The 27027-nt window shown below is 46.0% G+C and overlaps 1 protein-coding gene across 5 annotated transcripts in view; it reads left to right on the top strand.

Annotated features, from left to right (window-relative positions):
* The window catches only part of CCDC171 (coiled-coil domain containing 171), a 356091-nt gene that overhangs the window by 108045 nt on the left and 221019 nt on the right, over nt 1-27027 (top strand). For all 5 annotated transcript variants that reach the window (XM_059724699.1, XM_059724700.1, XM_059724702.1 and 2 more), the window contains one exon: nt 16992-17130. In XM_059724699.1, coding sequence (XP_059580682.1) covers nt 16992-17130 — 139 coding nt within the window. The remainder of the gene's footprint in view (nt 1-16991; nt 17131-27027) is intronic.

Below are 27027 nucleotides of genomic sequence, written 5' to 3'. Positions count from 1 at the left end.
CTCAGATTGCCAGCAAAGATATTCAGCACCCTATGTGCCTCAAACTTTATTAACGGCCAAACAAATGATCAGTCATCCTGAAGATTTTCTGTTCAGTCTCGGTTCTTTGATAATAAACGGGTAATTTATAAGTAGTAGTAATGTCTGTTTAACTTCAGAGGAGAGTGGTTATTGTACTTTCCACTGGGAATTATATGTTTGGTAGCAAATGAACTATTTCTAAATAATTTCCTTATAGTAGTAAGACAGTTCACATAATTGAAAATTTTCTATTTTCCCAAAACCTCTTTCTTTCTGATATTAATATCTGACTACAAAGTGCCTTCTGATTTTACCTTTCTTTGTCACAATTAAAGGAAGATCCAATACAGCGATTTACATCAAGATTGGACTAATACTGATTTTATTTGCATGATTTTATGCTGTTTAGACTATGTAAAGACATCTTAAGCAGCTGTTGTATTAGATGGATGCTAAATAAGAATAATTACTTTCAAGTGATAATTATTCCTTAATGTTTGCTATGTAATACAACCTATAACTTTATATTTAAAATCCTTTCTTCTTGAGGATCCTGTTACTTGGATCTAATTAGGTACTATACAGTTACTGTGTTTATTTGTATGCTTAGAGTTCTGTTGGAGATACAAATCAGGCGTAGTAAAAGCTCTGTTATCCGGCACCCCTGGGAATGGAGAATGCTGGTTAATCAAATATGCCACATCCAGTGCACCAGGACTTTCACTCCCTGGCGTCAGTGTGCTGGGAGGCAGGGAGGGGGGCCCCGTGCAGGCTGTTTTTCCCCAGGCCGTGGTCCACAAGGAAGAAGTGGGACTCAGCTCACAGCGGTGAAATTGGAAGTGGGACTTCTGGTTTCTCTTTCTCCACATCCCTCTGAAGGAAGATTTGTATTGACAAATGTTGGTTAGTGGAGCTTTCCAGTTGGTAAAGTGCTGGATAACACAGCTTTTGCTGTACCTAGATTGCTATTTGATGCCGTTTCTTGTAGAATATTTTCTGGCATTTGACAATTGTTAAAACTACAAATGCTAACATTTTATATGGTTTATTTTTAAATATGGTATTTTGTTCCAAGGTCCTTAATGTCATATTTAAAAATAATTGCATTTGTTGAATTTGACTTTCAGTTTCCGTACCCATTTTTAAAAGCCTTTTTATTTAAGGGATTTTTTAACTTTAGATGTTAATTTAAACATTTAACAAAAGTATAGGGTAATTATAACTGTGTGGTAATTTATTTATTTTCTTACAAACATGGCAATTCAAGTAATCTCATACCAAGACATTCTGCTGTGGATGGTTTGATATAATGGGTATGCTCCAATGTCTGGAAGGTAGTTCATCAACATCTTTATAATTGCCCTATTGTATTCCATGTCATACCCTCATTTGATTACAAATTCAACAGGTTCTTATCAATTATCCATGTTGTGACTTGTATTTTTATACCTCAGAATGCACCCCATGTTTTCCATGGATTTCCATTTCATTCATCCTTTTTGTTGCCTATGGCTTCTGTTGTTCTTTTCCAATTCTCAGTATAGCTGTTTTTTCATAGTGGCTTTTGTGATCACAAGCCTGGATTCCAAAACTCAATCTATGATAGGAATTTGCAGTAATAGGTTCTTAACCTGGAATGCTGCCGGAAAGAGTTCAACCTGGCCAAAGTGGGACAGTAAGGGAAGTGGAGGTCTGAATCTTTGGAAACAAATTCAGTCAAAAATGTAGTTTCTGTAACCTTTTGACTTTTAAAGTTGTTTTAACTCTGAAACAGTGTGGTTAACAAATAGAAAAGGTCCCTGTCTTGAAGTTATACTTTAAACCAGAGGTGAGAAAATATGTCAGCTGGTGGTCTGTTTCCTGAGTTGTGGTAAGCTGTCAAGGGCCACACGCACAATCTTTCAGAATATATAATTTTAACAAATTGTACATGAAAACAAATCATATACTAAAAATCAAACATCTACTATAACACATTTTAATTTTATTTTAAAAAATAATTTTGTTTTTTGAGTAGTATATATAGAGGCCATTGCACAATAACTCAAAATAAAGTCTTACACTTGTATATTGTGTGAGTGGGGGGTGTGGGGGGGTAAGGGATTTGGAGGCTGCAGGTGTGTTGGGGGGCCTACCTGTGCACTAGGTCCTGGGAGCTGGCTGGGGGTGGAGGGAGAAAGGGGGAGCAGGGGGCATGTGCAGCAGAGCTTGCTGCAGGTGCCCCCCTACAGGGCTGCAGCTGCCTCCATGCTACTCTGCATGGGGCTGACCTCCACCTGCTTCTGCCCAGGGTAGCCCATGCTGTACTCCCTGCCCACACCCACTCCACGCCCATCAGATAACATGGCCCTGGCCAGTGTGTACAGCTACCTGGTGGGGAGTGTCCTGGTGCAGGTGCAGCAACCTGGGTACTGCTTGGCTCTTCCTGCCTCCAGCCTCTCTTCCTCCTCCCCTGTCCCTGATGGGCTGCTCTGGGCAGCAGGTAACACAGGGAAGCTCTGGGGATGCAAGATGCCCAGCCATGTGTGGGGGAGCTGTAGCTGGGTGGCTCCTGCCCCACTGCATGGGGCTCCAGCTCCAGCTCCCTGCTGCCTTCCACCCATTCTTCCCACCTCAGAGCTGGAGCTGAAGTGCCAGGCACTGGGGTAGGACCTGCCCATCTGCAGCTTTCCTCCTACCTGGCTGGGCAGATGGTGCCTGGCACACGTCCCCACAGCTGCTGCTGCTTCCTCATGGGCCATACGTTGCCCACCCTTGCTCTAAACAGATATGGTGACTGTAACAGGGACTCAGGCAGGAGCCCTGTTAGGCAAGGTCAGGCCAGACTGACCCGATGATGAACCCTGCCAGGTGGGGAGAATTATACACCTGATACAAGATCGGGTAATTAGCCTGCCAAAACCAGCAAAAAAACGGCAGCGGGACACGAACCGATTGCCTTTGGGTACAAGAAGATGAACGAGGAATGACGGAGACTTTAGAGGGGGAAAAAGAAGCCAGACCTGCAATCCAGAAGAATGTCGGGGGTGCGGAACTTCAGGAACGGAAGCAAGTCAAACTTAGAGGGAGATTGCCTCTTGCAGAATCTCAGCTGCACTGGTGAGCATGGGAAGATCCTGAGGCACCAGGAGGCAGATGCCAGGAACCGAGAGAGAGGGATAGCACCCCTAGGATAAGGTACAGGGTGGGGGTGGGAACTAACCCCAAGCCCTGACCCCATTGGGACATTTAAACCCAAAAAGGAGAGACTGGCTGGGAGAGAGCAGCTGGAAATCGCTCCCAACGAAAGATGCTGGCAGGGAGAGACGCGGGAAACGCGTACCACTAATGAGCTAATTAGCGGCAGAGATTGTTTGCAAAGTACCTGCAAAGTATCCAGCTCCGAGATTCCTCATTTGTAACACTGGCTTCCCTCACTAATTAAGTAATTGGCGAGATTGTTTTAGCTGTATCACTTTTATTTTGGAAATAAACTAGCACTGTGGGCTTTAACACCAAGGTGGCATTTATCCATCCTAAACATTAAACAACGTTGATCTCCTTTTTTTTCTTCCCAATCCAAGTCATGGCAGGCAAGTAAAAAGGAGAGACAAGGATAAAATAATCTGTCCTGCTCACAGTGACACCCATCCCAGCAGCCTCAATTTGGAAACTCCTTGGCATCTGTAAAGATTGCAGACTTCTTGTGATCTTAAGGATAGAGACCCTGTGATTGATTAATTGGACAAGAATATGCAGGATAATTGTACTGGCCTTCATGCCTCAAGAAGAGAGCCAAGGGTCTGCTCTCTATCCAGGTTTACTTTTCTGTACTAGGAATGCAGGTATTGCATCACAAATGGGTGGGATAGTGAGGGCATAACTTTTATGGTAGGGATGTTTTGTACTTCAGGATGAGTAATTTGTGTTATCATATTAATTTATTGGATATGAGTGAAGGATTGTCTTTTTTGTATTGATCAGTGGGAGCCTTTAAACCAGTTGTTCTCAAACTTTTTTTTTGTGGACCACTTGAAAATTGCTGAGGGTCTCAGCAGACCACTCAAACTCTTTTTATTGTACAAATCAAAGCACACAACTCATATTTTAATTTCAGTAGTCTTACCTTACAAGTACGGATATTCTTGATTGTTCTGCAACCTTTTTATGGACCACCTGAATGGAGCTTGCAAGCCAGGGGTGGTCTGCAGTCCTCAGTTTGAGAACCTCTGCTGTAAACCCAGGTCATTGGTGGAAGACTAGCTTTAAATGTGGGGTTTGAAGAATAAAGTTGCTAGTTATGCAAGATGAAAGAATCTGTTTTTGATGGAAGCCACAGAGATGTGCCTGGCAATAAAAAGTGGTGTTAAGGGAATAACAAGGGGTTGTAGAGTGCTGGTCTGGTGTAGTATTGTTGGCCATCTGAAGAAATCGGTGTCAGAATAGCTGAAGTATTGCTTCTGAGGTTTTTTTTTTCCGCAGTTTGTCTGCAGAACATTGTGCTGTGGATGAGAATTCAGTGCCAGTGTACAGGCAGTCAGTCAGTCCTTGGACTTACGACACAATCGGTTCCTGAAAACCGTGTCTTAAGTCAAAACATTGTAACTCGGAACCAATTTTCCCATAGGAAACAATGTTATAAATGGGGGATTGGGTCCTTAACCAAGGCCCGATATCTTATTTTCACCAAAAATAACCCAGAATTTTGTACTCAATCAATGATAGATGAGTAATATAGCTACATTAATGTATTTATATTGTAAATAGCAATCCATATTGATTTGGAAGGACTTCTTTGAGGTGACTTTGCTGGACTTTTTGAAGGGTTCTTGGCTGGAGTCTTCTCAGGAGTCTTGGGTGCAGGTTTTTCTGGAGTCTTGTCTGCTTTCTTAAAGAAAGTGTCCAAGGAAGTTTGGACAGATGTTCTCCAGGGAGGTGGGTGATGCTGCGAACTTGTTTGCTGGCGTGGCATGGCGTCGGATCAAGCGTCATAAAGTCAAAACTGACATCAAATTTGAAAAAAGGTGTTAATTTTTAAATGTTGTAACTCGAAACGTTGTAAGTCGAGATCAGCCTGTAATTCATACTTATTCCTCATGCCTCATCTTACTTCTTTCTGTTGGTGATCACCCCTATTAAAAGGTGTGGGGGGTGAGTGTAAGCATGCTTTGCTGACTAGTAGGTATGTTGGTAAGCTATACTCTAGCTACTAATTGCACCCAGTGAACAAATGTGTGCACTAACCACAAGACTGAATTTCTCTGCACTCCTTTGTAGCCATTTTAGGATCAGTCTCTTGAGAAACCTAGAGATAAATGGAGTAGTAGACCATCTTGTGAACATAGACGTGATAGCGATTTTTTTTGTTTTCTTAATTTTAGTATGCTGTAGGGTAAGATGCTGGAAGCTCACAAGAGAGGATTCCAGAAATACTTCCCTTTCTTCATAGCCTTGTAAAATAACTTGCCTCTTTCTTCAGCTAATCCTGCTTTCTCTACTCCCATAGATTCTTTATGATATGTTTAGGAATAAAGGAATCTGTTGACTGACTTAAACCTCCTAGCACAGAGGTTTTCACAACATTCTCTGCAAAGAGAAAAAAAGGAAAGAAAACCCAAAACCCTATCTGTTCTCCTATTTTTGGAGCTGTTTTTTTGGAATTTGAGACTGGCATACTAATCTCAGAGCTCTAGCTGTTTTTCTTGCTAAACCCAGTTAATCCCCAAACTACTGCTGCAAAAATTACAGATCAGGTTGTGTTGAAAAAGTTTTAGTCCAAACACACTTCTGGTGCTAAATTGCTTTTTTTTTATTGGTTAGATTCTCTAGGTATATGGTTTGTTTGGTTTTTTTTTAAGCATGATTAGCTAACAGGAGACATATTAAATATATATGATGTCAGTTTGTTATTTAAATATTTGCTTGCTCCTGAGAGTTATTTCCTAAGATGCAGTGATGCTGTTTACCTGAGGAGCTGACTTAGTTGTTGGTGTGGGGTGTGAGGAGCTAGTGAGTGTGTACAGCAGTTGGTGATACCATGTCCTTACTGACTATAGATGAAAAAAGTTAAGAAGTCCCTCTCTTTTTTGGCAGGAACCTCTTCACTGCCCCTTTCTTGTATACATATCCTGCAACTTAGCTCTAGCCCATGTTTTAGTTTTCTCTCAGGATCATAACCATATATTTTGTCAAATTATCATCTTTATTTTGCCTCTCCTAACATTGCAAGTTATTTTTCCTGTTAAATCTATATTAGGAAAATGGTTTCTTTTATATTTGCCATACTTCCTTCATGATTTTTTTGCTCCATAACATAGTTGTCCTAAGTAGTTTGTCCTTTTAGAATTTCCTATAATTAGGAACCTACTCAAATAGCTGTTTAGTAGAAATTGCAAAATTGGGCAATGTCAGCACACGCTCTGGGGGCGGAAATTTACCAAAAGGAAAATGCTGGCTCTCCAGTGGGAGCCACTAGTCCTCATGGCTGCTGCAGCCTGTCTGCACAGCTCGCTGGTGGGGGAAGGAGGGGACTTTGAGCACAAAGGGGAGCAGTCTGGATGGTGGCTGCCCCTGCCTTTTGCTGCTGATTGGCTAAGAGGGCTGCCTGATGTGCGGCCCTGCTTGATGGACAGCCCTCTTGGCCGGTAGTGACAGCTGTGGCTGTATGACGGACAGCTTCCTCAACCAATCAGCAATGAGGGGCAGAGCCACCAGGGCCAATCAGAGGCATGGGGCTTTGCCTCAATAAGCCTGCAAAAAAGGTGGTTGGCCCCACAAAATTGGCCACCTGCCTCCTTGATTTGGGTAGATCCCTACCTATAATAGTTATACTCGGGGTTTTTTTGTTTGTTTTGTTTTGGCTTTGTTTTGCTGCATGAATATTTGGCTTGACTAGAGGTTTCCAGTCTGTGTTTTGTTGAATTTTTGCAGATAGTCGCATGTTGCTTCTTCCTTCCCCTTGTTTCCAAGTGCTGTTTCTTTGTAAGAGGAAGCCAAAGGGCATAAATATTTTCCTCCTCTAAGAAATGGTTGATCTTGCCACAGGGGACTCATTAAATTAAAACTGGCAGTGAGGTGGTCCACACAGCTGTTAATTAGGAGAGAAGGAGATCTGGGAGACCAGGTTTACATGAAGAGATTGTCATCATCATGAAAAGATTTGAGAATCTCTGATCCATTAACAAGTAAAAAAGAAAAAAAAAGTAAAAAACATGTTTAGAAGGAAGACAAGGTAAGCAAAGCTGCACCCTCGCATTAAAATGTTTCTGTCCATAATAGCCTAATGTCATATCACCATCAATTTTTATCCACTGGCTTAAGTTATCTCTTTTCCTCCATACTACAATTCTTTGCTGTTTTGATTTATCTTCTCTATTGAGCTTTTATACCAAAAGTGTATTGAGACCAAAGACACATCTGAAAGTAAAACAAGATGTTTATCTTCAGAATGTCTTCTACTCTTGGAACCTGGCATGACTTCAGACAAGGATGGGGAGGCATGGAGAAAAGACTTGTTTCCTCAGCATGCATGACTGCACAGAGGAGAGAAGTAAAAGCCAGGATCTGATTCAGGTAATATCAGAGAGGCTGCATCTGTTGGGACCTCCAGTATTTCCTCCTACATTTGTTGTTTCAAACTCTTGGGTGTCTCTATGCAAATAAATCTCAGAAATTTGATGCAAATCAATTTGAGAGGAAAAAAAGGTAAAAATAATGATAGAAAATTCTTAGAAAGGTCTCCTAAAATATTCTACATATGATAAAACTGGGTGCCATACATGAAACAAGAAGTTGTTTAGACTCAGAACTATTTGAATTTTTTTTTTATATTTTTTTTATTTTGTTAAAATAAATCTATGATTTCTGGCTTTGCTTTTGTTGTTAGATAAGCACATCTAACTCCTATTGTCTCTATAGTGAGGTAGCACAAATCCAGAATGGCAGAATTGCATACTGCATATATTTTATTGATGCCTTTAGGCCACTTCTTTCTTGGATTCATCCTTTCAGAAAGACATAAGCTTTTTTAGACTACTGCGTACTTTGTTAGATACAGGAGGTTATAAAAGTTTGCTTTTCTGATTTCATTAATCTTTAAGGTTCCACTCTGCCCTTCCTTCTACCTGACTTCAAACTAACAAAGCTAACCATCACTCTCTGTCTTGTGATGTGTTCAAAAGTGCATGCTGTTATGCAGGTGTGCCCACCAGTGCTGAATAGATTTAATCATGAGATTTATTAAAAGCTTTTTGGGTTTTTGTTGGGTTTTTTTGAGCTCCTTTGCCACTGCTTGTGTGTGCGCCTGTGAGTGAGCGGGTGTTTTAGAGTAAAAAGACAATTTCTTAATGTGCACGCATTCACACTTGTTGCCAGTTGCATAGATGGAGACTATACTATCTGAGTGATTCTCAATCTTTGTAGACCCAAAGCAATCTTCGTTAGTCTGGAGGTTCCCTTGGAAAATATGAGATTTCACTTATTTTTTGACCATAGAGAAATAACAGAGCAATTTTCCTGCTGCTGAAAACTCAGAAAGGCCACAACAGGTCAGCATGTTTTTAGTACTTTGAATTCCTTTTTAAAATATCTGGGTTCATTTTGTGAATCATGTTTTGAAGACTGGCCTGGCACAAGGGCTATGGTAATTACATGGGCAGAGATTTGTTAGGCCTCTACAGTGCTAGGGGTCTATGATTTGATTGCACCTGAAAGGGTTAATCCCTAAGAGTATTGGCCTGTGGCATAGCCCCACCCTGAGGCTCACTACTGTTAATGAAGACAAGCACCAAAGTAAGGGTTAGTAAGCAAATCTGTATTTTAAGCCAAAGGTATCAACAATCACAAATCATAACTAATCAGCCATATAACACAGGGGTGGGCAAAATGTGGCCCATGGGCCAGATGCGGCTTGCCAGGCCATTCTATCTGGCCCGCGGGGACCCTAAAAAGTTTAAAAAATTAATATTTCTCTGCCCCTGACATGTGGCCCTCAATGGCTTGCCAAAACTCAGTAAGTGGCCCTCCACCTGAAATAATTGCCTGCCCTGATTTAACAGAACACTATATATAAATCTGAACAGAGAGCAATACTGGCCTGTCACCAGCACTAGCTGCCAGGAGCACTGACACACAGTTAGCAGGGCCTGCTGTCAGATCCCTGTCGGACAGAGGATTTTTATCCTTTCCACCACCAATGAAGTACTTGGAGACCTCCCAGGGGAAAGGTGATACTTTACCCATCCTATGGTGGTGAACGAAGGTTAGTATCTCCGGTGGAATTCAAGTGCATCTTGGTGGACTTGTCCTTATCCCCTCACACACCACTCAGCACCTGCACTCCCAGACTTCCCCAGCCTCTCACACACGGGCACCACTCACTTCTACTACATCCCGGCAGATTCATCACCATGCAAATCTCTCAGGCTCTCAGCCATGATGCCCGGTGCATACAGCCCGTCATGCACTGTCAGTCATATCTACCTGCATATACACAGCTCCCACCGCCTCTTGATGCATGCACTCCCACTGCACACACCTGTTTTATGGTGGTCACCTCACACCACCTGTCAATCATGTCAGTGGTCCATTACAACTCATTCATTCCAATCAATCAGTAACATCACTTTCTTGGACCAATCATATTAATTATTACCACATAAACTTATTAACATAATTTCCCTGCTCTGTTATATAACAGGGTTACAACTGTGGATGCCTCAGTTTTCTAAGTGGGTCATAGCATCATCAAAGTCAGAAGTTTAGATGTTCCAGAGACTTCTAACTTCTAGCCATCCTATGCATGCATAATCAATATTATGACTAGGCCAGGACTCTTACTGTTTGCAGTTTGTGCACCTAACAGTGCTAGTATTGCATGATACCTTGAAAGGATCTCCAGGCATCCCAGGGTGCTGTGACACCCTGGTTGCAAATCATTTCTTTTTGCTATCTTTATTTTTCAGAGAGGGTCAACTATCCTTTTTGCTGTTACTGTTTTGACCCTTTTTCCACTTCCCATGTGCAAATGGACTGCAACATTCAGCTGGAAAATACTCTACCTGTGTGCTATGTTTTCCGGTTAAAAGATTTGTGAACTGGAAAATCTTTATATGTAATCAGGTCTTTACAACATCAAGCATCTTGCCAACTGCTAGAAAAGCCACAAACCTATATATGTTTTTATACCTTAATGCAGTAACTTGTTTCTCCTTCATGTGGTTTCTGCATATTCCCTCCCATGGATTGCAGCTTGGATGGAAGTTGCATGGTGGCAGCAGGTTAGCATTAGAAGTTGGACTGCTTCTGTGTTTATTCCATTCTCTGAATGCTCTACAGCAGGACTGTCCAACTGATGGCTTGTGGGCTGCATGCGGTCCCCAAAGGGTTTTTTTGCTGCCTCTGGCCTCCCACCCATCCACTGCTCCCCCCCCTCCCCCCCCCAACTGCTGTGGCTGAAGCAGCAGCCAGAGTCTTCAGTCTCCTTTCTCCCTTCTCCAACTTCCACTTCCCTGCCCCCACCCCAGGGTGGAGCAGTGTGGTGTGATACAGCTGACAGTGCTGGGGGAGCTGGCAGCCTGGGGTGCTGGGCGTGGTGCAGCAGAGGAGCCCACAGCCAGGAAGCTGAGAGTGAGGTTGGGGCCACATATGGTGCATCTGGGTGGTGTGGAGTGGGGTATGGTTCACACTCATATGGCATGCTGTCTCCAGCAGCAAAGAATTTGAACAGCCCTGCTCTCTAGGTGAGGCTTTAAGATATTTAAATAGGTGTTTTGATTGTTTCTGTTCCTTCCCGCCACCAGCAGTGACAAATTTAAGAACAGTTCCAGATATTTGGAACCTTTCTTTGCAAAAAAGGAGAGGTAGGAGAGCAGTGGCGACACTTAGGAGGTGCATCGGATTGCACATGCACCCCTTGAGAGGGCCGGTGCACCCCCTGTTGGGCTACATTCCCTGTTTAGCTGTCAGGCAGGGGAGGCAGGCAGGAGCACCCGTGCCCCCTCTGCAAGTGCTGGCAAAAGTGGGTGCTGCTTTCGGAAATGGCTGTGGGACTTGGTGAGTGAGATCAGCTGTGGCCCCGGTTAGTGTGACTGGCCGCTGGGGGACCCCCAGTCAGTGAGATTGGCTGGTGGGAACCCCTTCCCCCTGGTCACTGACTGGTCAGAGGGGTCACGTGCCCCTCCTGACTCGAGAGGCATCAGTCACCCATGTAGGGGACTCTACAAGCTTCATTCCTTTAGATGGTACTTGAAGCTAAACTTGCTATGTTGATCTCTTTCCCCTCCCTACCCCCCACATCTCCACACTGTCTGGAGCTGCAGCATGCCCCAATCCCCACTCTAACTTGGGACCTGCCAGTCACATCTACAGCTTACACCAGCACTTGCTCAGTGCAGCAGAAGCAGCCCTGGGTGGGCACTGGCACCAACTGTAGGCATGGCCAGCAGGTTCCAGTTGGGTTTCAGGGCATCTGCCTGGGTCCCCAGCTGACACTACTGTGTCAGCACTGGGTGGAAACGGTCCCACCCACCTGGCACCACACAGTGGTTGAAGATGGAGCCACCAGCTGCCCCTGGACTGAATCCCATGATTTTGGGGCTGGATACAATCAGTTGGTGGCCTGGATCCAGCCTGTGAGCTGTATTTTGCCCACCCCTTTGCTAGATAGCTTTTTATACCAGGGGTATAAAACCCCTGGTGTCGTCTGACACCACTGGCCAGGTAAGTGGCATGGGGCTGGTCTGTGGCCAGCATACCTGATCCAGTGGCTGCTTTGGCTGCTTCAGCCAGTCTGGGGCATGCACTGTGGATGGCATGGATCCCAGAGTGGCTGGAATGGGAGCCACATGCAGTGCAGTCCAGCTGGAGCAGCAGCAGCTCTGCTGGCATGTGTGGCTGCCCCAGCAGCTCTGTGACTGCTGTGCTTGCTCTAGCAAGTCCCGGACCTACACTGCATGCAGTACCTGTGAGTGCCACGTGCAGCGTGGATCCTAAACTGGCTGGACAGAGCACGCTGTGTGTGTGGTGTACTCTCAGAGTGGGCACTGCAAGTTGTGCTGTCTGGCTGGGGCAGCCACTGTGTACAGCAAGGCTGCTGCTCTGGCTAGACAGCCCCACATGCAGTGCCTGTTCCAGCTTCTCTCTGATATGCGCTGCACACAGTGGGTCCTAAACTGGCTAGAGCCAGCTGCTGGCTCAGGTATGCTGGGGGAGGAGGTGGAAGGATGGGATGGGAGGGGTCTGTGGGCCAAATCTGGCCACAAGACCCTCTGCCCCCCCCAGGTCATAGGCCCTTTTTGGATCTGATCAGATCCAGGGGCAGCCCTGGGGCCGGATGGCAGCTCTCCATGGGCTAGATATGGCCCACAGGCCATATGGTCCTGCCAGTGTTGCCTGCAGGCCAACACTAAGAATAAACACCATAAATAAGCATTGTGCTGTTGTTGTTCCAGTCATTGCGTGAAGATCTTGTGGGTTATAAATATAAGGGGGAAAAAAGGCTCTGAATAGATTTGGACAAGTGTGAACTCAATAGAGATGCATTATGCTAATGTTTGGTAAGTTGTGACGAAAGCTATCCATCTCCTAGCAATGAATGTAGCTATGGTCATAATATATTAAGATTTGAATCCAGTTACAGAAGTGAAGGAACTGAATCTGTTTCATCAAGGTGAAAGCAAGCTGTGAGGTAGTGCTGGATATAAACATGTATTTCAATCCTTAAAATTGGCCTGTCACCATTTAGATCCATTTTTTGTTCTAGAGAGTGAAGAGGTGTGGAAGAGGCACAGAGGTTTGATTTCCTCCAATCCCACCCCCTTGCTTCTGGAATCTTTTTTCAGTAGCTAAGAGGAAATGAGAGACAACTGAGTCTACTATCTTTTCCACTGCCTGAGATCCTCTCTCTGTCTTTCAGATACTTAGATCTGTAATTCAAGGACAGTTTCAATGGCAGGTTCAGCTTCATTCAGCCAGGTTGGATTCAGACAACAGGACTCCTTTTGGGCCACATTTGGATACGGCAGCAGTAGGGTGAGCAGTGGCAAGGATTAATGCATTACATGTGCGTTGCCAACAAAGCTCCATGCTTCAGATTTTGGCAGCAGGCCCTGCCCCGGAATTCCAGCTCCACAGGCCACACACCATGACTCTGCAGGCTAGATTCAACCTTTGGGCCATAAGTTTGACACTCCTGCCTTTAACATTTAGAAAATGAATTTTCTCACGTTCAAAGAACGTTAAAAAAATATTCTTAAATTGTTCTGTTACTTGCATTATTTTGATTAATTATAGAAGTTGTTCACTGATCATATATTTTTTTAAATGTCAGTTTTCCTAATAGTTTTTAAAGACTATGTTTTATTTCTTTTTCTGACCAGGGTACAAGATATTTTTTTTTTTTGACAGCCCTTTCATTAGTCCTTAGCCTCCTGCCGCTGCTTTGGAATGAGCAGCTATTGGGTCCTAGAGCAGCAGGAGAGAGGGAAGGAAATGGAGCTAGAGAAAAGCTGCTGCCAGGTCTGGGCTAGAGAAGTCCTGGGGCAGGAGGAAACGGGCATGTACTGAGTCTCCAAACCCAGCAGCAACCTTTCTCAGATCCCTTCTCTAAAGAACCCTGTCCCTGCTATAACTGCTACAGAGCCAATCCATAGATGAAGGCCTCAGTGAGTAGGGCTGGTCCATGTTCTCAGCCTACCAGCTCTTCTTACACTGTAAGCAAGAGTGAAAATTGTGGAAATGAAATAAATTCAGGTTGATCCAGAGTGCCTCCTGCAGGTGCCAGTATCCCATGATACAAATAAATTTGCAGGAATTGGCAATATTGCATATGTAAATAATAGAATATTTTCTAATGGTTATGGCATGGGACTTGTCTGTCAAAGTCTGTCTTTTATTGACATCTTTACTGACCTTGGGCCCTCTGGGCCCCTTTTCTACACAGTTGTAAAATGGAAATAATATTTACGTAAATAAGGGAGATGCGAGTCTTGATGCTTGAGTTGGTTTGAGGCTGATTTGAATGTGCTCTGGGAACACGTACTTTAATAACTTAAGAATAAAAATAAAACTACATAGAATTAGACCACGTTGTCATTATTGTTTAAACATCTGTTTGGAATTTAGTGAATCTTTAAAATGTTTATACCATGCAGGTCCAAATAGTCAACAGCCAGATTGAACAATACACTTTGTAGAGGTGTTTTGGGTGCTACTGTTGCATTCTAATTTACAATTAGTCGAGACATCATGCGGTCTTAAAGCAGTTTCAGGCTAATGGAACTGGGGTGAATTTTATTTGCTAAATGTAACTTAAACAATGACCACCAAAACAATTGATTCTTCTATAATTCACCCTAATTCAGTTGATGAATCTTTCAGGCCATTATAAGAAAAAAATGCAGAAAACTCCTATTTTTACATTGTAATTATTCATTTTAGTGTAAGAATAAATAGATAGATATGGAATTACATTCAGCTGTATTAAATCTAACACTTGTTGGATCAGTATCAGGACCATTGTCTAGTTGTACAGATCTGGTTTTATCTTGAAAACTCGAGAAAGTTTTTGCATAATGATGATAAACATTTATTGCTTTAATTCTTTTGATGTAAGTCTGGAAAGAAATGAGAGAAGCAGAATAAATGTGTGGTAAACTTTACCCTAGGGAGGAGTAGTTTTTCATGTCTAGAATTGCTTTAGGAAACATGTTTTTATTATGGCTAATCAACTTTTTTAGATAAACTAACACTAATAGGATATAAATTTTACAATTATGGTACCAGTAGATTTGGAAACTGCTCTATTTTAGAATGTAACCTTTTATTAATTATAAAAAATAATGTTTAGTGGGAGGGTTAAGCTCTTGCAAAGAATTAAAAAAAAACAAAACTGGACTAGACCATCCCTCCCATGATGTGGTATACATACTTGCTGGAGCTAATTGGTCTTAGTTTTTGGTGCAACAAGAAAATATCCGCAATCAAGATATCAATTATTAAACCAAATAGGTAAGAGTCAGGAATCACTTATACTGAAGTAGCTAAATAATACGGCTCTATATCTTCATACTATTTTTGATCTGGAATTTTTTTATTGATTGCTTCAGCAGCAAGGCTTTTAGTAGTTAAATATGTTTAAAGTAAAAGTAAGGCCTTGGCTAGGAGTAGAAAGTGGGAGTTCTCCCTTGGGACCTGTTAGTCAAAGTCAAACTGGAAGTGTGATAATAAAATTTTTAAAAAATAGCCCCTTGCCAGAGTTTTTTCTTCTCAGGTACCTGTTAGTGTCCAAGTTTTTTTTTGTTTTGTTTTTGTTTTCAGTGATGCAGTGGAGAAAGTCGCATGTGAGCATGTAGTGTTCTCCTTGTCAGCACCTTTAAATGTCTTCCATGTTTCTCTCCTCTGAGGGAGGGAGTCCTGCTTATCCGTCACTCATCTTCCATTGTATTTTGTTGCAGAGGCCTATGCGTCACAAGAATTACAGTTTCTTCTGAGTTAAGAGGGAAGGGACTTAATCCATAGGCACCTCAAGGCTTGAGTCCTAAGCACTGGGCGCTGTCCTTCTCAGTTCCCTCTAAATCTGTTAGCTGTCACCATAGAACTATTTCTCCTCTAAGATATTCCCTTTTGTCCCACAACTCTGTTGCAGCTGCACCTTTGGGAGAGATTAGCATCACCCAGAGCAGAGTTTCCCAATCGGTATGCCGTGGCATTTTGGGTTGTAGCCACGCCCCCCACCTGGCTGGAACCACACCCTCTGCCTGTTGCTGCTGGGACAGCCAGACAGATGTGGGTCATGGCTCCAGCCAGTGATACAATGCCACTCACCACCCGATCCCCCTCCTTCCTTCCTTCCTCCCCCCGGCTCCGCAGTGTTTGGCCCCCTTTGCCCCCCGCTCGGCCAGGATGCCATGGGGGAGTCCATGCAAGTGTGCCACAGGGTGAAAAGGGTTGGGAAATGCTGACCCAGAGGATTCTATCCATCATGTTAAGGGAGCTGGTATCTGATTTACCATATTTTATTACAGTATTATATTTACCTTAACAGATGTCAAACCCAGAATTGTAGAAAATTGTGAGAACTGAATCTGAATGTTTGTATTTTGGAGGGTTTTTTTGTAAAGAGAACTATGGCCTGTTAATTGTTGGCATGCTAATTGGATACAAACACGTTTAAAGATGGAAGAGAGAAGAGGAGTGAGAGCAAGAGGGTGCACACTAGTACCCTCTTAAGCCAAAAAAGAGCAACAAGTAAGCCTATTACACAAAAAAGTAAAATGATTCCCTGGGTGGGCTGCCAGAAATACATTCAGCTGCCTTTATGGCTGCTTAAAATACACATTTTTTTTGGTTAAAAGACAAGTGTAAAAAGTTGCAAACAAATCAAGGGCAAGATAAAAGTCTGAAAGTAGAGGGAATAAGAATTGATTTCTTTCACTCAAAGCACTTTTTTGTACCTGAAGGAAACAAGTTAGGAGAAGAGACAGTGAGATGAGGGTCCCACTGTCCCTGCCATTTACAGTCATGCTATGTTTATGATTGTTTGAGCATCTGTTTAGCATTAAAATCTTATGCCCTGCAATGTAGAGAAGAACATAACAAGACATCATAGAGACACTTTAGGTGCTACTAGTACACTTTAATTCAAGACTGGTTAGGTAAGACTTGATTCTCATTCAGTCTCTAGGCACTGAGCTAACTGAACTGTGGTGAATTTTCCTCTTTTAATATAATCTAGAGGCCCCATCAAGACTAGCAAACTTGCTTTATTTTTTACTTCAGGCATAATATAGGTACCTCTGTTTTAAGGGGAGGTACCATGTCTTTAAGATTTCATTTGAGGGGCATGGATTTTTTTTATTAAAAAAAAGAAGGAAAAAAAAGGAAAGACAGCCTTCAAAGCTTTATAGCATGTAAGTGTCATGTAAACTACATCTGTCAATTCTGTTTAGAAAGATATATTTGAAAAACCTGTTCTAACACTAGAAACTTTTCAGGTTAGAAAGAGAGTACTTTTCTACAAACAAGCAACTAAATGAAGAGATCAAGGAAAAGAAGAAAGTAATTACAGACCTCTCTGTGAGACTTCAGGATAATGAAAAACATTGCCAAGAATTACAGGAAGATCTTGCAATGGTAAGAGAAGTCCTATGACATTAATTTCATTGGACCAAAAGGTGATAATGACTATGTAAAAACAAACAAACAAACAAAAACCAAACACCCAAAAAACAAAAACAAAAAACTGAAGAAGGATGTGCTTATGGTAAGAGTTGACCTATGATGCATTCAAATGCTTTGCCACAGGTTGGTTCTTCAGTTCTGGCGGAGTTATTTTGCTTCAGTGCCTTAGTTTTACCCTTGGTAAAACATCCCTAACTTGCAGTGTTAGAAGAAACTATTTGAAAATGTATCTTAAATGGTTTAATTCATTGTATTGTTTTGCTTGTTATGCAATCACTTTATTTTAACACAGGTTATTAATTATGAATAGCAAATGGATTATCATAAACTTTGTAAAAAGGAGGGACAGTGTGATTGATGGATCTTTCCTTTGGTTCCCTTTCTCTTCCCCATCCTCATTCCTGTTCCCCCTTTTACTCAATTTTCACTTACACACCTCCACTGTGGCTTATTTCTCTGAAAATATCTATGGTGTTAGAATGATTTATGATACCTTCTTGTAGTTTCAGGTATATACTTCATTTAGTTTTGGAAGTCTTTGACTTCTTACTTGGGTAGTACTTCTAAGTTTTTTTTATTTGTCCTGTCAAGTCATCTCCTTGTTGTTTTTACTGATGCAGAATGTGCCCGCCTCCGCTCTAATAGGTGCTCTCACGCAGCCTTCGCCCGGGCCAAAGATCTTGTCTGCCCTGGGCTCGCGGGTGGACCCCACAGGCTACCCCTGCTGACGTCAGGAGGACCCCTTAACTCTCCTGCCATGACTTGAGATGGAATTTCAGTGGAGGGTCCCCCCTTGGGGCAGCCTCCAGGGCAGTCGCGTTTCCCGGCGGGCACTCTCGGGGCTCCGTCCTCCCCTACACCCCGGCCACTCGCCACCTTAAGCTCTCCCTCTTCTGGCTTCCATGGTGTCCTCGGCCTCCCACTCTCTTGCTTCCGACTTGTCGGCCGTCTGTAAAGATCTTCGGGCTCGACGTACAGCCTACTGGGGTCGCCAGCCCGGCCCTTCCACCTCGGCTCCTACTATCCTAACCTAGCCACCCCGTGACAGTGTGTGCCTATCCCACCACCAGGTTCTCTAAACTAATTTGACCTGGGGGCCCACGAGGGGACCCCTGGTCTCTGGACCATGTGGTTTTTTTCCTTTCCGGATTCAGGTCCTACCGCCCAGGTAGCTCCCGGCTGGGGTTGCCGGATCCCTTCCGCCTCTCCAGGCCGCCAGGGCCACGAGGTTGGTTGTCCATCCCTGCTTTGGGACTCAGTCCGTTTGCTAATTCTGCCCCCAACGGGGACCCGTTGGTCCTGCCCCGGTGTTACCTCGCATAGGATCCCTCTGCGGGTGCTGCTGCCATCTCAGCAGCGGGGGTGACTGTTACTCTCCCCGCCGATGTGGCACCAGATTTCCGGCTCCGCTGTCAGTCACCCTGCCAGCTCCTCCTTCAGCTCTACTGCCAGTGATGCAGCCGGTTCCTTCACCGGCTCTGCTGCCAGTCACCCAGCCAGCTCCTTCTCCGGCTCTGCTGCCGGTGATGCAGTCGGTTCCCTCACCGGCTCTGCCGACAGCCTCTAAGCCGGCTTCTCCACCAGCACTGCTGCCGGTTGCGTGGTCAGCTCTCTCGGGGCCTGCTCTGGCCCCGCCCCTTGTCTTCCCCGCAGCCGAGTGCGGCAGCTGATCCCCTCCACACAAGGGCTTGCTTCTCCGATCTCCTCCCGTCAGCCGCTCTGCTGCCTCATCGGGGCCACTTTTTATCCCTTCCGGGCAGCGTCCTCCACCCCCGCTGCTCTGCCGCAGCTGAATAAATGCCCGGCTGATCACCTGCACCGGCGTATTCAGCGTGTGTGCCTCCTCTGGCTCTTCCAGCTCTATGGGAGGTAAGTGGGACTCTTTGCTGCCCCGGGGTTCTTTTGTCGCCCCAGCTCCCCTGGGGGACAGAATTTGGCATGTGGAAGCATAGATCTCTACTGGGTTATTTTCTGTAACTTTTCTTTTGCTGTCCAGCCAATGCGGTTCTAGGTCTAGGCTAAACACGTGTCCATCTAAACTGCCATACAGCATGGGGGGGACCAAAGATCTACAATCTGGCAAACCTCTCTTCCTGTTGCTTTGGGGGGAAGGGTGTGTATGCAAGTGTATGCATAAGTACATCTATTCTTGGACATTTGAAGCTGGCTGGCAGGTAGCTAGTTGTCTCCTGTTTTCAAACTGCTGGTCAGCAGGCCACTTCTTGCAAGACTGGTAGGGAGGTAAGTGTCATCTGTTCCCTGCTGCCGATAGGTGTCACACTAGTCAGTAAACAACAGCTTGGGCCTGCATCAAAAGAATCTTTTGGCTCTTTGCAGGTATCTACTAGCTTATCAAAGAAAAGGTTTAAGGGATGAGTTGATTGCAGCGTATCTCTGGGAAGAAAATGTTGATTTCATAGTCATTAGGGCTGGAAGGGACCTCAGAAGATCATCAAGTCCAGCCTCCTGCCCTAGGGGCAGGAAGTCAGCTGGGGTCATAGGATTGCAGCAAGATAAACATGCAATTTTCTCTTGAAGGCGTTCAAAGTAGGTGCTTGAACCACCACCGATGCCAGGCTGTTCCAGACCTTGGGGGCTCGGACAGTGAAGAAATTCTTCCTTATGTCCAGCCTGAAATGGTCTTGCAGGAGTTTATAACCGTTAGACCTTTTTGTCCGTTGGGGCGCTCTGGTGAACAAATGTTTCCCCAGATCCTGGTGGACACCCTTTACAAACTTACAGGTGGCCATCAGATCTCCCATGAGCCTGCGCTTATCCAGGCTGAAAAGTCCCATAACTCTCGGCCTGTCATCATAAAGTCTGTTTTCCTGACCTCTGATCATGCATGTGACTCTCCTCTGGACTCTCTGAAGCTTCTCCACATCCTTTTTGAATTGTGGATCCCAAAACTGGATGCAGTACTCCACCTGCGGCCTCACCAAGGCTGAGTACAAGGGGAGAATGGCGTCCTGGGATTTTCTTGAGAAGCATCTATGGATGAAAGCCAGTGTTTTGCTTGCTTTACTAGCTGCAACATCACATTGAAGGCTCATGTTCAACTTGTGGTCAATCATGACCCCCAAGTCCTTTTCATCTGTAGTGCTGACCAGCGTAGCACTGCTGAGCCTATAAGCACGCTGCAGGTTTTTCCTCCCAAGTTGGAGAACCTTGCATTTTTCGGTGTTGAACACCATCAGGTTCTCATCCGCCCATTTCATGAGCTTGTGAAGATCTGCCTGGATCACCCTCCTGTCCTCAGGTGTGGATGCTTTACCCCAGAGTTTGGTGTTGTCGGCAAACTTGGCCAGTCTGTTTCTGACACCAATGTCCACATCATTGATGAAGATGTTAAAAAGTATAGGCCCTAGGACAGAGACTTGAGGGACCCCACTGGTGACCGCGCAGCAAGACAATTGACTTCAGTCAACCACCACCCTCTGGATCCTATCGCAGAGCCAATTCCCCAGCCAGTGGATCGTGGCGAGGTCGAGGCCACAGTTAGCCAGTTTTGCCATTAGGTGATCATGGGATACCAGATTGAAGGCTTTTTTTTAAAGTCAAGATATACAACATCAATCTCTTCCCCTTTGTCCAGGTGATAGATCATCTGGTCGTAAAAGGAAATGAGATTGGTCAAGCAAGACCTACCCGCAACAAACCCATGCTGGGTATCCCTCAGGATATTGCCATCAGCTAGTCTGTTAAGGATGGCCTCTTTAATCTTTTCCAAGGCCTTCCCTTGGATAGAGGTCAGGCTGATGGGCCTGTAGTTTGCCGGATCTACTTTCCTCCCTTTCTTTAAGATTGGCACGACATTGGCCTTCTTCCAATCTTTGGGCATGTCACCAGAGCACCAGGAGTTCTCAAAGATCCATGCCAGGGGCTGAGCTATGATGCTTGCCAGCTCCTTAAGTACCCTTGGGTGTAAACCATCAGGGCTGGCTGACTTGAAGTTATCCAGCCTGTCAAGGTGTTCCTTCAGAAGGTCAGCTTCGATGGAGGACAAGGAATCTCCATCATCCAGGCCTCCCTGACCCACAGTGAGCAGGGGCATCCCATGGGACTGGTGGAAAAACTGACGCAAAGTACCCATTTAGCAAGTTTGCTTTTTCATGGGCATCGGTTGTCAGTTGTCCCATCTAGTTTAGCAGGAGTCCAATGTTGCCTTTGCTTTTCCTCCAGCTCCCCACATATCTAAAAAAGGACTTTTTATTGTCCTTGATATTTGTAGCTAGCTGGAGTTCCATCTCAGCCTTGGCTTTCCTGGTTTGCTCTCTGCAGGTCTGGACCAGAGCAGAGTATTCCTTCTTGGCAGTGGTTCCAGTCCTCCCTCCTTTGTAGGTCTTCCTTTTAAGACGCAGAAGGTCCGTCAGTTCCCTGGAGAGCCAAGGGGGCTGCTGTGCCCTTTTGCTGCCTTTCTTCCGAGATGGGATGGACTTTGCTTGCGCATTCAGGATTGCTCCCTTGAGGAGCAACCACTTGTCCTGAACTCCCCTCCCCTTTGGGTTGTGGCCCTTTAGGGCCTCACTGACAAGCCTCCTTAGTTTGTCAAAGTTGGCTTTCTTGAAGTCGAGGACTTCTGTATTACTGACCGACTTGCCAGCTTTACGGCAGATGGTGAAGGTGATCAGCTCATGGTCACTGTCACCCAGCTTCCCTTCGATCATTAGGTCGCTGCTTAGGTCATCCCCGGTTGCCAGTATGAGGTTGAGCAGCGCTTTACCTGTCATTGGCCCGTAGACTTCCTGTGTCAGATAGATAGAGGTCATCCACACAGAAGAGAAAGCTTTACGACCGCTTGGATTTTGCTGAGCTCTCCTCCCATGAGATAGCTGGACAGTTGAAGTCTCCCATGACAACCATGCAGCGGGAGTGCATGGCCTCAGCCAATTCCCTGGCAAACTCCTGGTCAGGGTCTTGACCCTGGGTAGGGGGACTCCCACCACAGTATCCCCTGTACCGTGTTCCCCACAGATTTTAACCCAGAGGGTCTCAAGTCATCCACCATGGGTGACGATGTCAGCTTGCAGGGACGCGTAGCTTTCCTTGACATTGAGAGCTACATCCCTTCCCCTATTGTCCACTCGATCCCTCCTGTACAGGGTATGGTCGTCTATACCTGTGGCCCAGTCATGGGTGGAGTACCATCAGGTCTCTGTTATCCCTATGACATCATAGTTATTTGTGTTTAGCAGGAGGACAAGTTCCTCCTGTTTATTCCCCAATCTCCTGGCATTTCTGTATAGGCACGCAAGTGTCCACTTGGGGGGGCCCTTGCCTTGCCTACAGATTGTTCCAGGGCTGGGGCAGATTTGGGTTCCCTTTAATGCCTTGGCCTGCTGGTTTTTCAAGGGTTGGTCAGTGGGCCAGCAGTGGCAGTAGACCCCCCATCCCCTGGCAGGCTTAGTTTAAAGCATGGTGGAGCAGGTCAGCCAGTCTGGCTGAGAAGAGCCTCCTCCCTAGCGGAGAGAGGTGGAGGCCATCCCTTCCCAGCAGCTTACTGCGTCTCTTACCAAAGATGCTACAGGCCACCTTGGTTAGTGGCCTATAGTATATACCTAGTCAGGTCTCTCTTGCTGTGCCTGTCCTGGAGCTTGACCCAGAGGGTTTCAAGCTGTTCTTTTTTGAGGCTGACATTGGCCTGTAGGGAGGTGTACTGCAGAGAGGTGTACTGCTCCTTCACATAGAGGGCAACACCCCCACCTTTCTTCCCTACCCGATCTGTTCTGTGAAGAACATAGCCCTTTATGGCTATGCTTTAGTTGTGAGAGGAGTCCCACCAGATTTCCGTGATCCCTCCTAGATCATAGTGCCCAGTGGAAAGCAGGAGGACTAGTTCCTCTTGCTTCTTCCCCATGCTTCTGGCATTGGTGTACAGGCACCTAAGTCCTTCTACTGAGGTCACTGCCCACCTGTTGCATTGAAGGGGAGCTGTTTTCTCAGCTCCCGTAAGAGTGGCTTGCTTGGTTTCATTGTCAGTGGTGCTTTCCTGTATATTGGTCCCTGGGTAGGCTCCAGTTAGTTTCCCCATCCCCCTGCGATCTTATTTTAAAGCCCCTATCTAAGAGATTGTCCATCCTGGCTGAGCAAAGGGACTTACCTTTCCACGTGAGGTGGATGCCATCTCTCCTTAGGAGTCCTCTGTCCTTGAAGTGGGCTCTATGGTCATAGAAGCTGAAGCCTTCTTGGTGGTACTACCATCAGAGAAGCTGGTTCACCTCATCAATGCATTCTTGCCTCCTTCAACCGTGGCCTGCAACAGAATGCAAAGAGTAAAAAACTACCTGAGCCCCCGATCCTTTAAGCCCAGCTCCCAGAGCCTTGCAGTCACTTATGACGTGGTCTGGATTGCTCCTATCCTTGTCATTTGTTCCCACATGGATAAGGAGCATGGGATGGTAATATGTGGGCTGGACAAGCGTAGGGACCCTCTCTGACATCATGGATCCGTGCCCCAGGAAGACAGCAGACCTCCTGTGCTGTGGGATTTGGGCTGCAGATGTCTCCCTCCATTCCTCTCAGCAGGGACTCACCTAGTACGATTACCCGACGTCTTCTCCTCCGGTTGCTCTGTTGCCTCACAGCCTGCCTGGTGGTAGCTGTGGGTGTGGCCTCTATTGCTGTACTCTCCGTTGCTGCATTCACTCCCAGCGATGCCAGGGCCCCAAAATGGTTCCCCAGCTGCACTGGAGGAGTTGTACTAGCAGTGCGGGGTCCAATTCTGCGTTGTCTAGAACTAGAGGTGACTGTCTTCCATCTGTCCATGTCAGGTCCCTCTTGTGTTGCCATCCTGCCATTTGAGTGATCCTGCAAAGAGTGGAAGTACCCATCAATCTCATCCTCAGTGGCTTTGATCCCACACAGCCTGCTAACTTCTGTCTGGAGTTCCCTCACCTGCAAGGTTCCCTCTAAGGTGCATGCGTGTGCGGCCATGCACAACTAAAAGTGTGGTTGTGCACAGCCTTTTCAAGGCCGCACACCAGGAGAGGCTGGGGCGGGAGCATGGCACGGGCTCCGCCGGGTCTGGGGAAGTGCTCCACTCCCCACCTCAGGCCCGGGGAGTGGAGCACTTCCCTGGAGCCAGCAGAGCCTGTGCCAGCCACCCATGCCAGTTTCCATTCCTGCCTTGCCTCACCTCGCGGAGGAGCTGCTGCCTGCCCCAGTGAGACTCTGCCAGCTCCGGGACACTGCTCTGGTCCCCCACATCACCTTGGGGAGCGAGGAGGCAACGTGGTGTCAGGGCCTGGGAGAGGAGCAATGTCCTGGAGCCAGTGGAGCCTCACTGGGGCAGGCAGCGGCTCCCCCCCGAGGTCAGGCAAGGCAGGGATGGAGGCTGGGGTGGGGGGCTGGTGCAGGCTCTATTGGCTCTGGGGAAATGCTCCACTCCCCAGCCATGATGCAGGGGAGCAGAGCACTTCCCCGGAGCCAGCAGAGCCTGTGCCAGGCTCCGGCTCCAGCCCCCAGCCCCTGGATCCGACTCTGGCCTCCGGCTCCAGCCCCTGGGCCCCGGCTCCAGCCACCAGCCCCTGGTCCCAGCCCCTGGCTTCCAGCTTCTGGCCCAGCCCCTGGCCCCTCAGCCCCCTTTGGTAAGTGTCCCACACCAGACCAAGGCGGTGTGCTCACGGACCACTGCTACTTAGAGGGAACATTGCTCATCTGCCCCTCCAGTGTCTCAGTCTGGGCACACGTGGGACAGGTGAGGGGACTCCTGGCCATCCTGCTGCCCCAGAGGACCCGCCAGGCAACCCCTACAGGCAGGGGGCCTGGGTGCTGCCGACCCACCCAAAGGCTCCATCTGGGTGGAGGCCTCAGAGGAGCTCTGGGGTGGAGGTAGTATCGGGATAGGGTGGCTGCACTCTGAATCACCACCCCCATTAAGACTCCTTCACGTGCACTCACTTGAAGACACTGTCCAAAGCTGCTGACTTGGATGTGTGGAGTCTTAGGTCCCTCCTGCTCTGCCCCCTGTGTGAACTCCCGCGCAAACTCTGGTGTGCCCCTGAAAAGCTCGCATGTTTGCAGGGCTTGGGAGTGCAGCTCCCGCCCGGTGCAGCTACATAGGGACAGGAGGGGAGGAAAACCCCTTCCTGATTCCCTAGAGCTGGCCTGGCTGGCCCAGCTCCTCCTCCCTCTTCCCCTCTTGCCCTGCCCAGCTTACCTAGATTCAGCTGTCAGCTCCTTGCTCGCTGCTCTGCTCGGTGTGGTCAGGGGGAGCCGAGGGCTCACGTGTACCCGACTTAAAAATATTATCAAATTTTAAACTGCTTTAAAGACAGACAAGGTTTTCTGGAGCAGCAGACTTGTGTTGGGACTGCGTTCAGTCTTTGGAACGTGTTATATTGAAAAGATCATTTTTCTTTATGGCTGTGTCTAAAATAGTCGTTGTGCTGCTTTTAATTTTAAAGTTCAGAATGTTGCAAAAGTCTGCCAGAAATATGCCTGTTTTAGATATGATAGGATCTCATAGTACTGGACAGAACTGCCTGTGAATATTGTGCGTGGGCAAGATCAAGCTGTCCTTTGTGTTATTACTAGGGAAATTGGTCTTAGGCTTGTCACTGTTTCCAAATAGGTTTTAAAGAATTTAGAGTTGAAAAGTAAGAATTTGAAACAATGGACATGTGTAGCGTGGTTAAGAACTGTCCTTAAATTGAAATGGCCCCATCTGTATTTTTTGCTTGACAAAAAAGTAGAAGCTAGAATAGTGTTTAAAGTTAGTATATTTCAATTTCTGGCACCTACTTTTCAGTCTGAACTCTTTCTTTAAACACTAACTTTTATTTTACTGAAATTTCAGGAATCCATCCATTACTTAAAAAACATAATGAGAAATAGTAGTCATTTAAAATTAATTCTCTCTCTTGAAGTTTATATTAAATAATTTTGCATTCATATAGATATGTTAGTATTTCAGATTCCTCACCAAAATGTTTCTATTATTAGAAATCACAATTAACGTATTTTAATCATGTTAATATATAGTGTACAGAATTTAGAAAGTCTGCAAGAATGGTTAACTTTTTCTAGGCTATAAATAACTGTAACTATAACTAGATTATGTAGTAGTGATGTTACATGAATTGATGAGTAGAGTATAAAACACCCTGAACTGTGTTTCATAGATTCACAGATGTTAGGGTCAGAAGGGACCTCAGTAGATCATTGAGTCCGACCCCCTGCATAAGCAGGAAAGAGTGCTGGGTCTAGATGACCCCAGCTAGATGCATATCCAACCTCCTCTTGAAGACCCCCAGGGTAGGGGAGAGCACCACCTCCCTTGGGAGCCCATTCCAGACCTTGGCCACTCGAACTGTGAAGAAGTTCTTCCTAATGTCTAGTCTAAATCTGCTCTCTGCTAGCTTGTGGCCATTATTTCTTGTAACCCCCGGGGGCGCCTTGGTGAATAAAACCTCACCAATTCCCTTCTGTACCCCCGTGATGAACTTATAGGCAGCCACAAGGTCGCCTCTCAACCTTCTCTTGTGGAGGCCGAAGAGGTCCAGGTTCTCTAGTCTCTCCTCGTAGGGCTTGGTCTGCAAGCCCTTAACCATACGAGTGGCCCTTCTCTGGACCCTCTCCAGGTTATCTGCATCCCTCATGAAGTGCGGTGCCTGGAATTGCACGCAGTACTCCAACTGCGGTCTGACCAGCGCCCGATAGAGGGGAAGTATCACCTCTTTGGATCTATTCGTCATGCATCTGCTGATGCACGATAAAGTGCCATTAGCTTTTCTGATGGCTTCGTCACACTGCCGACTCATGTTCATCTTGGAGTCCACTAGGACTCCAAGATCCCTTTCCACTTCCGTGCCACCCAGCAGGTCATTTTCTAGGCAGTAGGTGTGCTGG

The sequence above is a fragment of the Alligator mississippiensis genome, chromosome 3 (assembly GCF_030867095.1).
Source record: "Alligator mississippiensis isolate rAllMis1 chromosome 3, rAllMis1, whole genome shotgun sequence".
Lineage (NCBI taxonomy): Eukaryota > Metazoa > Chordata > Crocodylia > Alligatoridae > Alligator > Alligator mississippiensis.
Note: the sequence above shows the minus strand (reverse complement) of the source record. Positions and strands in the feature narration are given on the sequence as shown.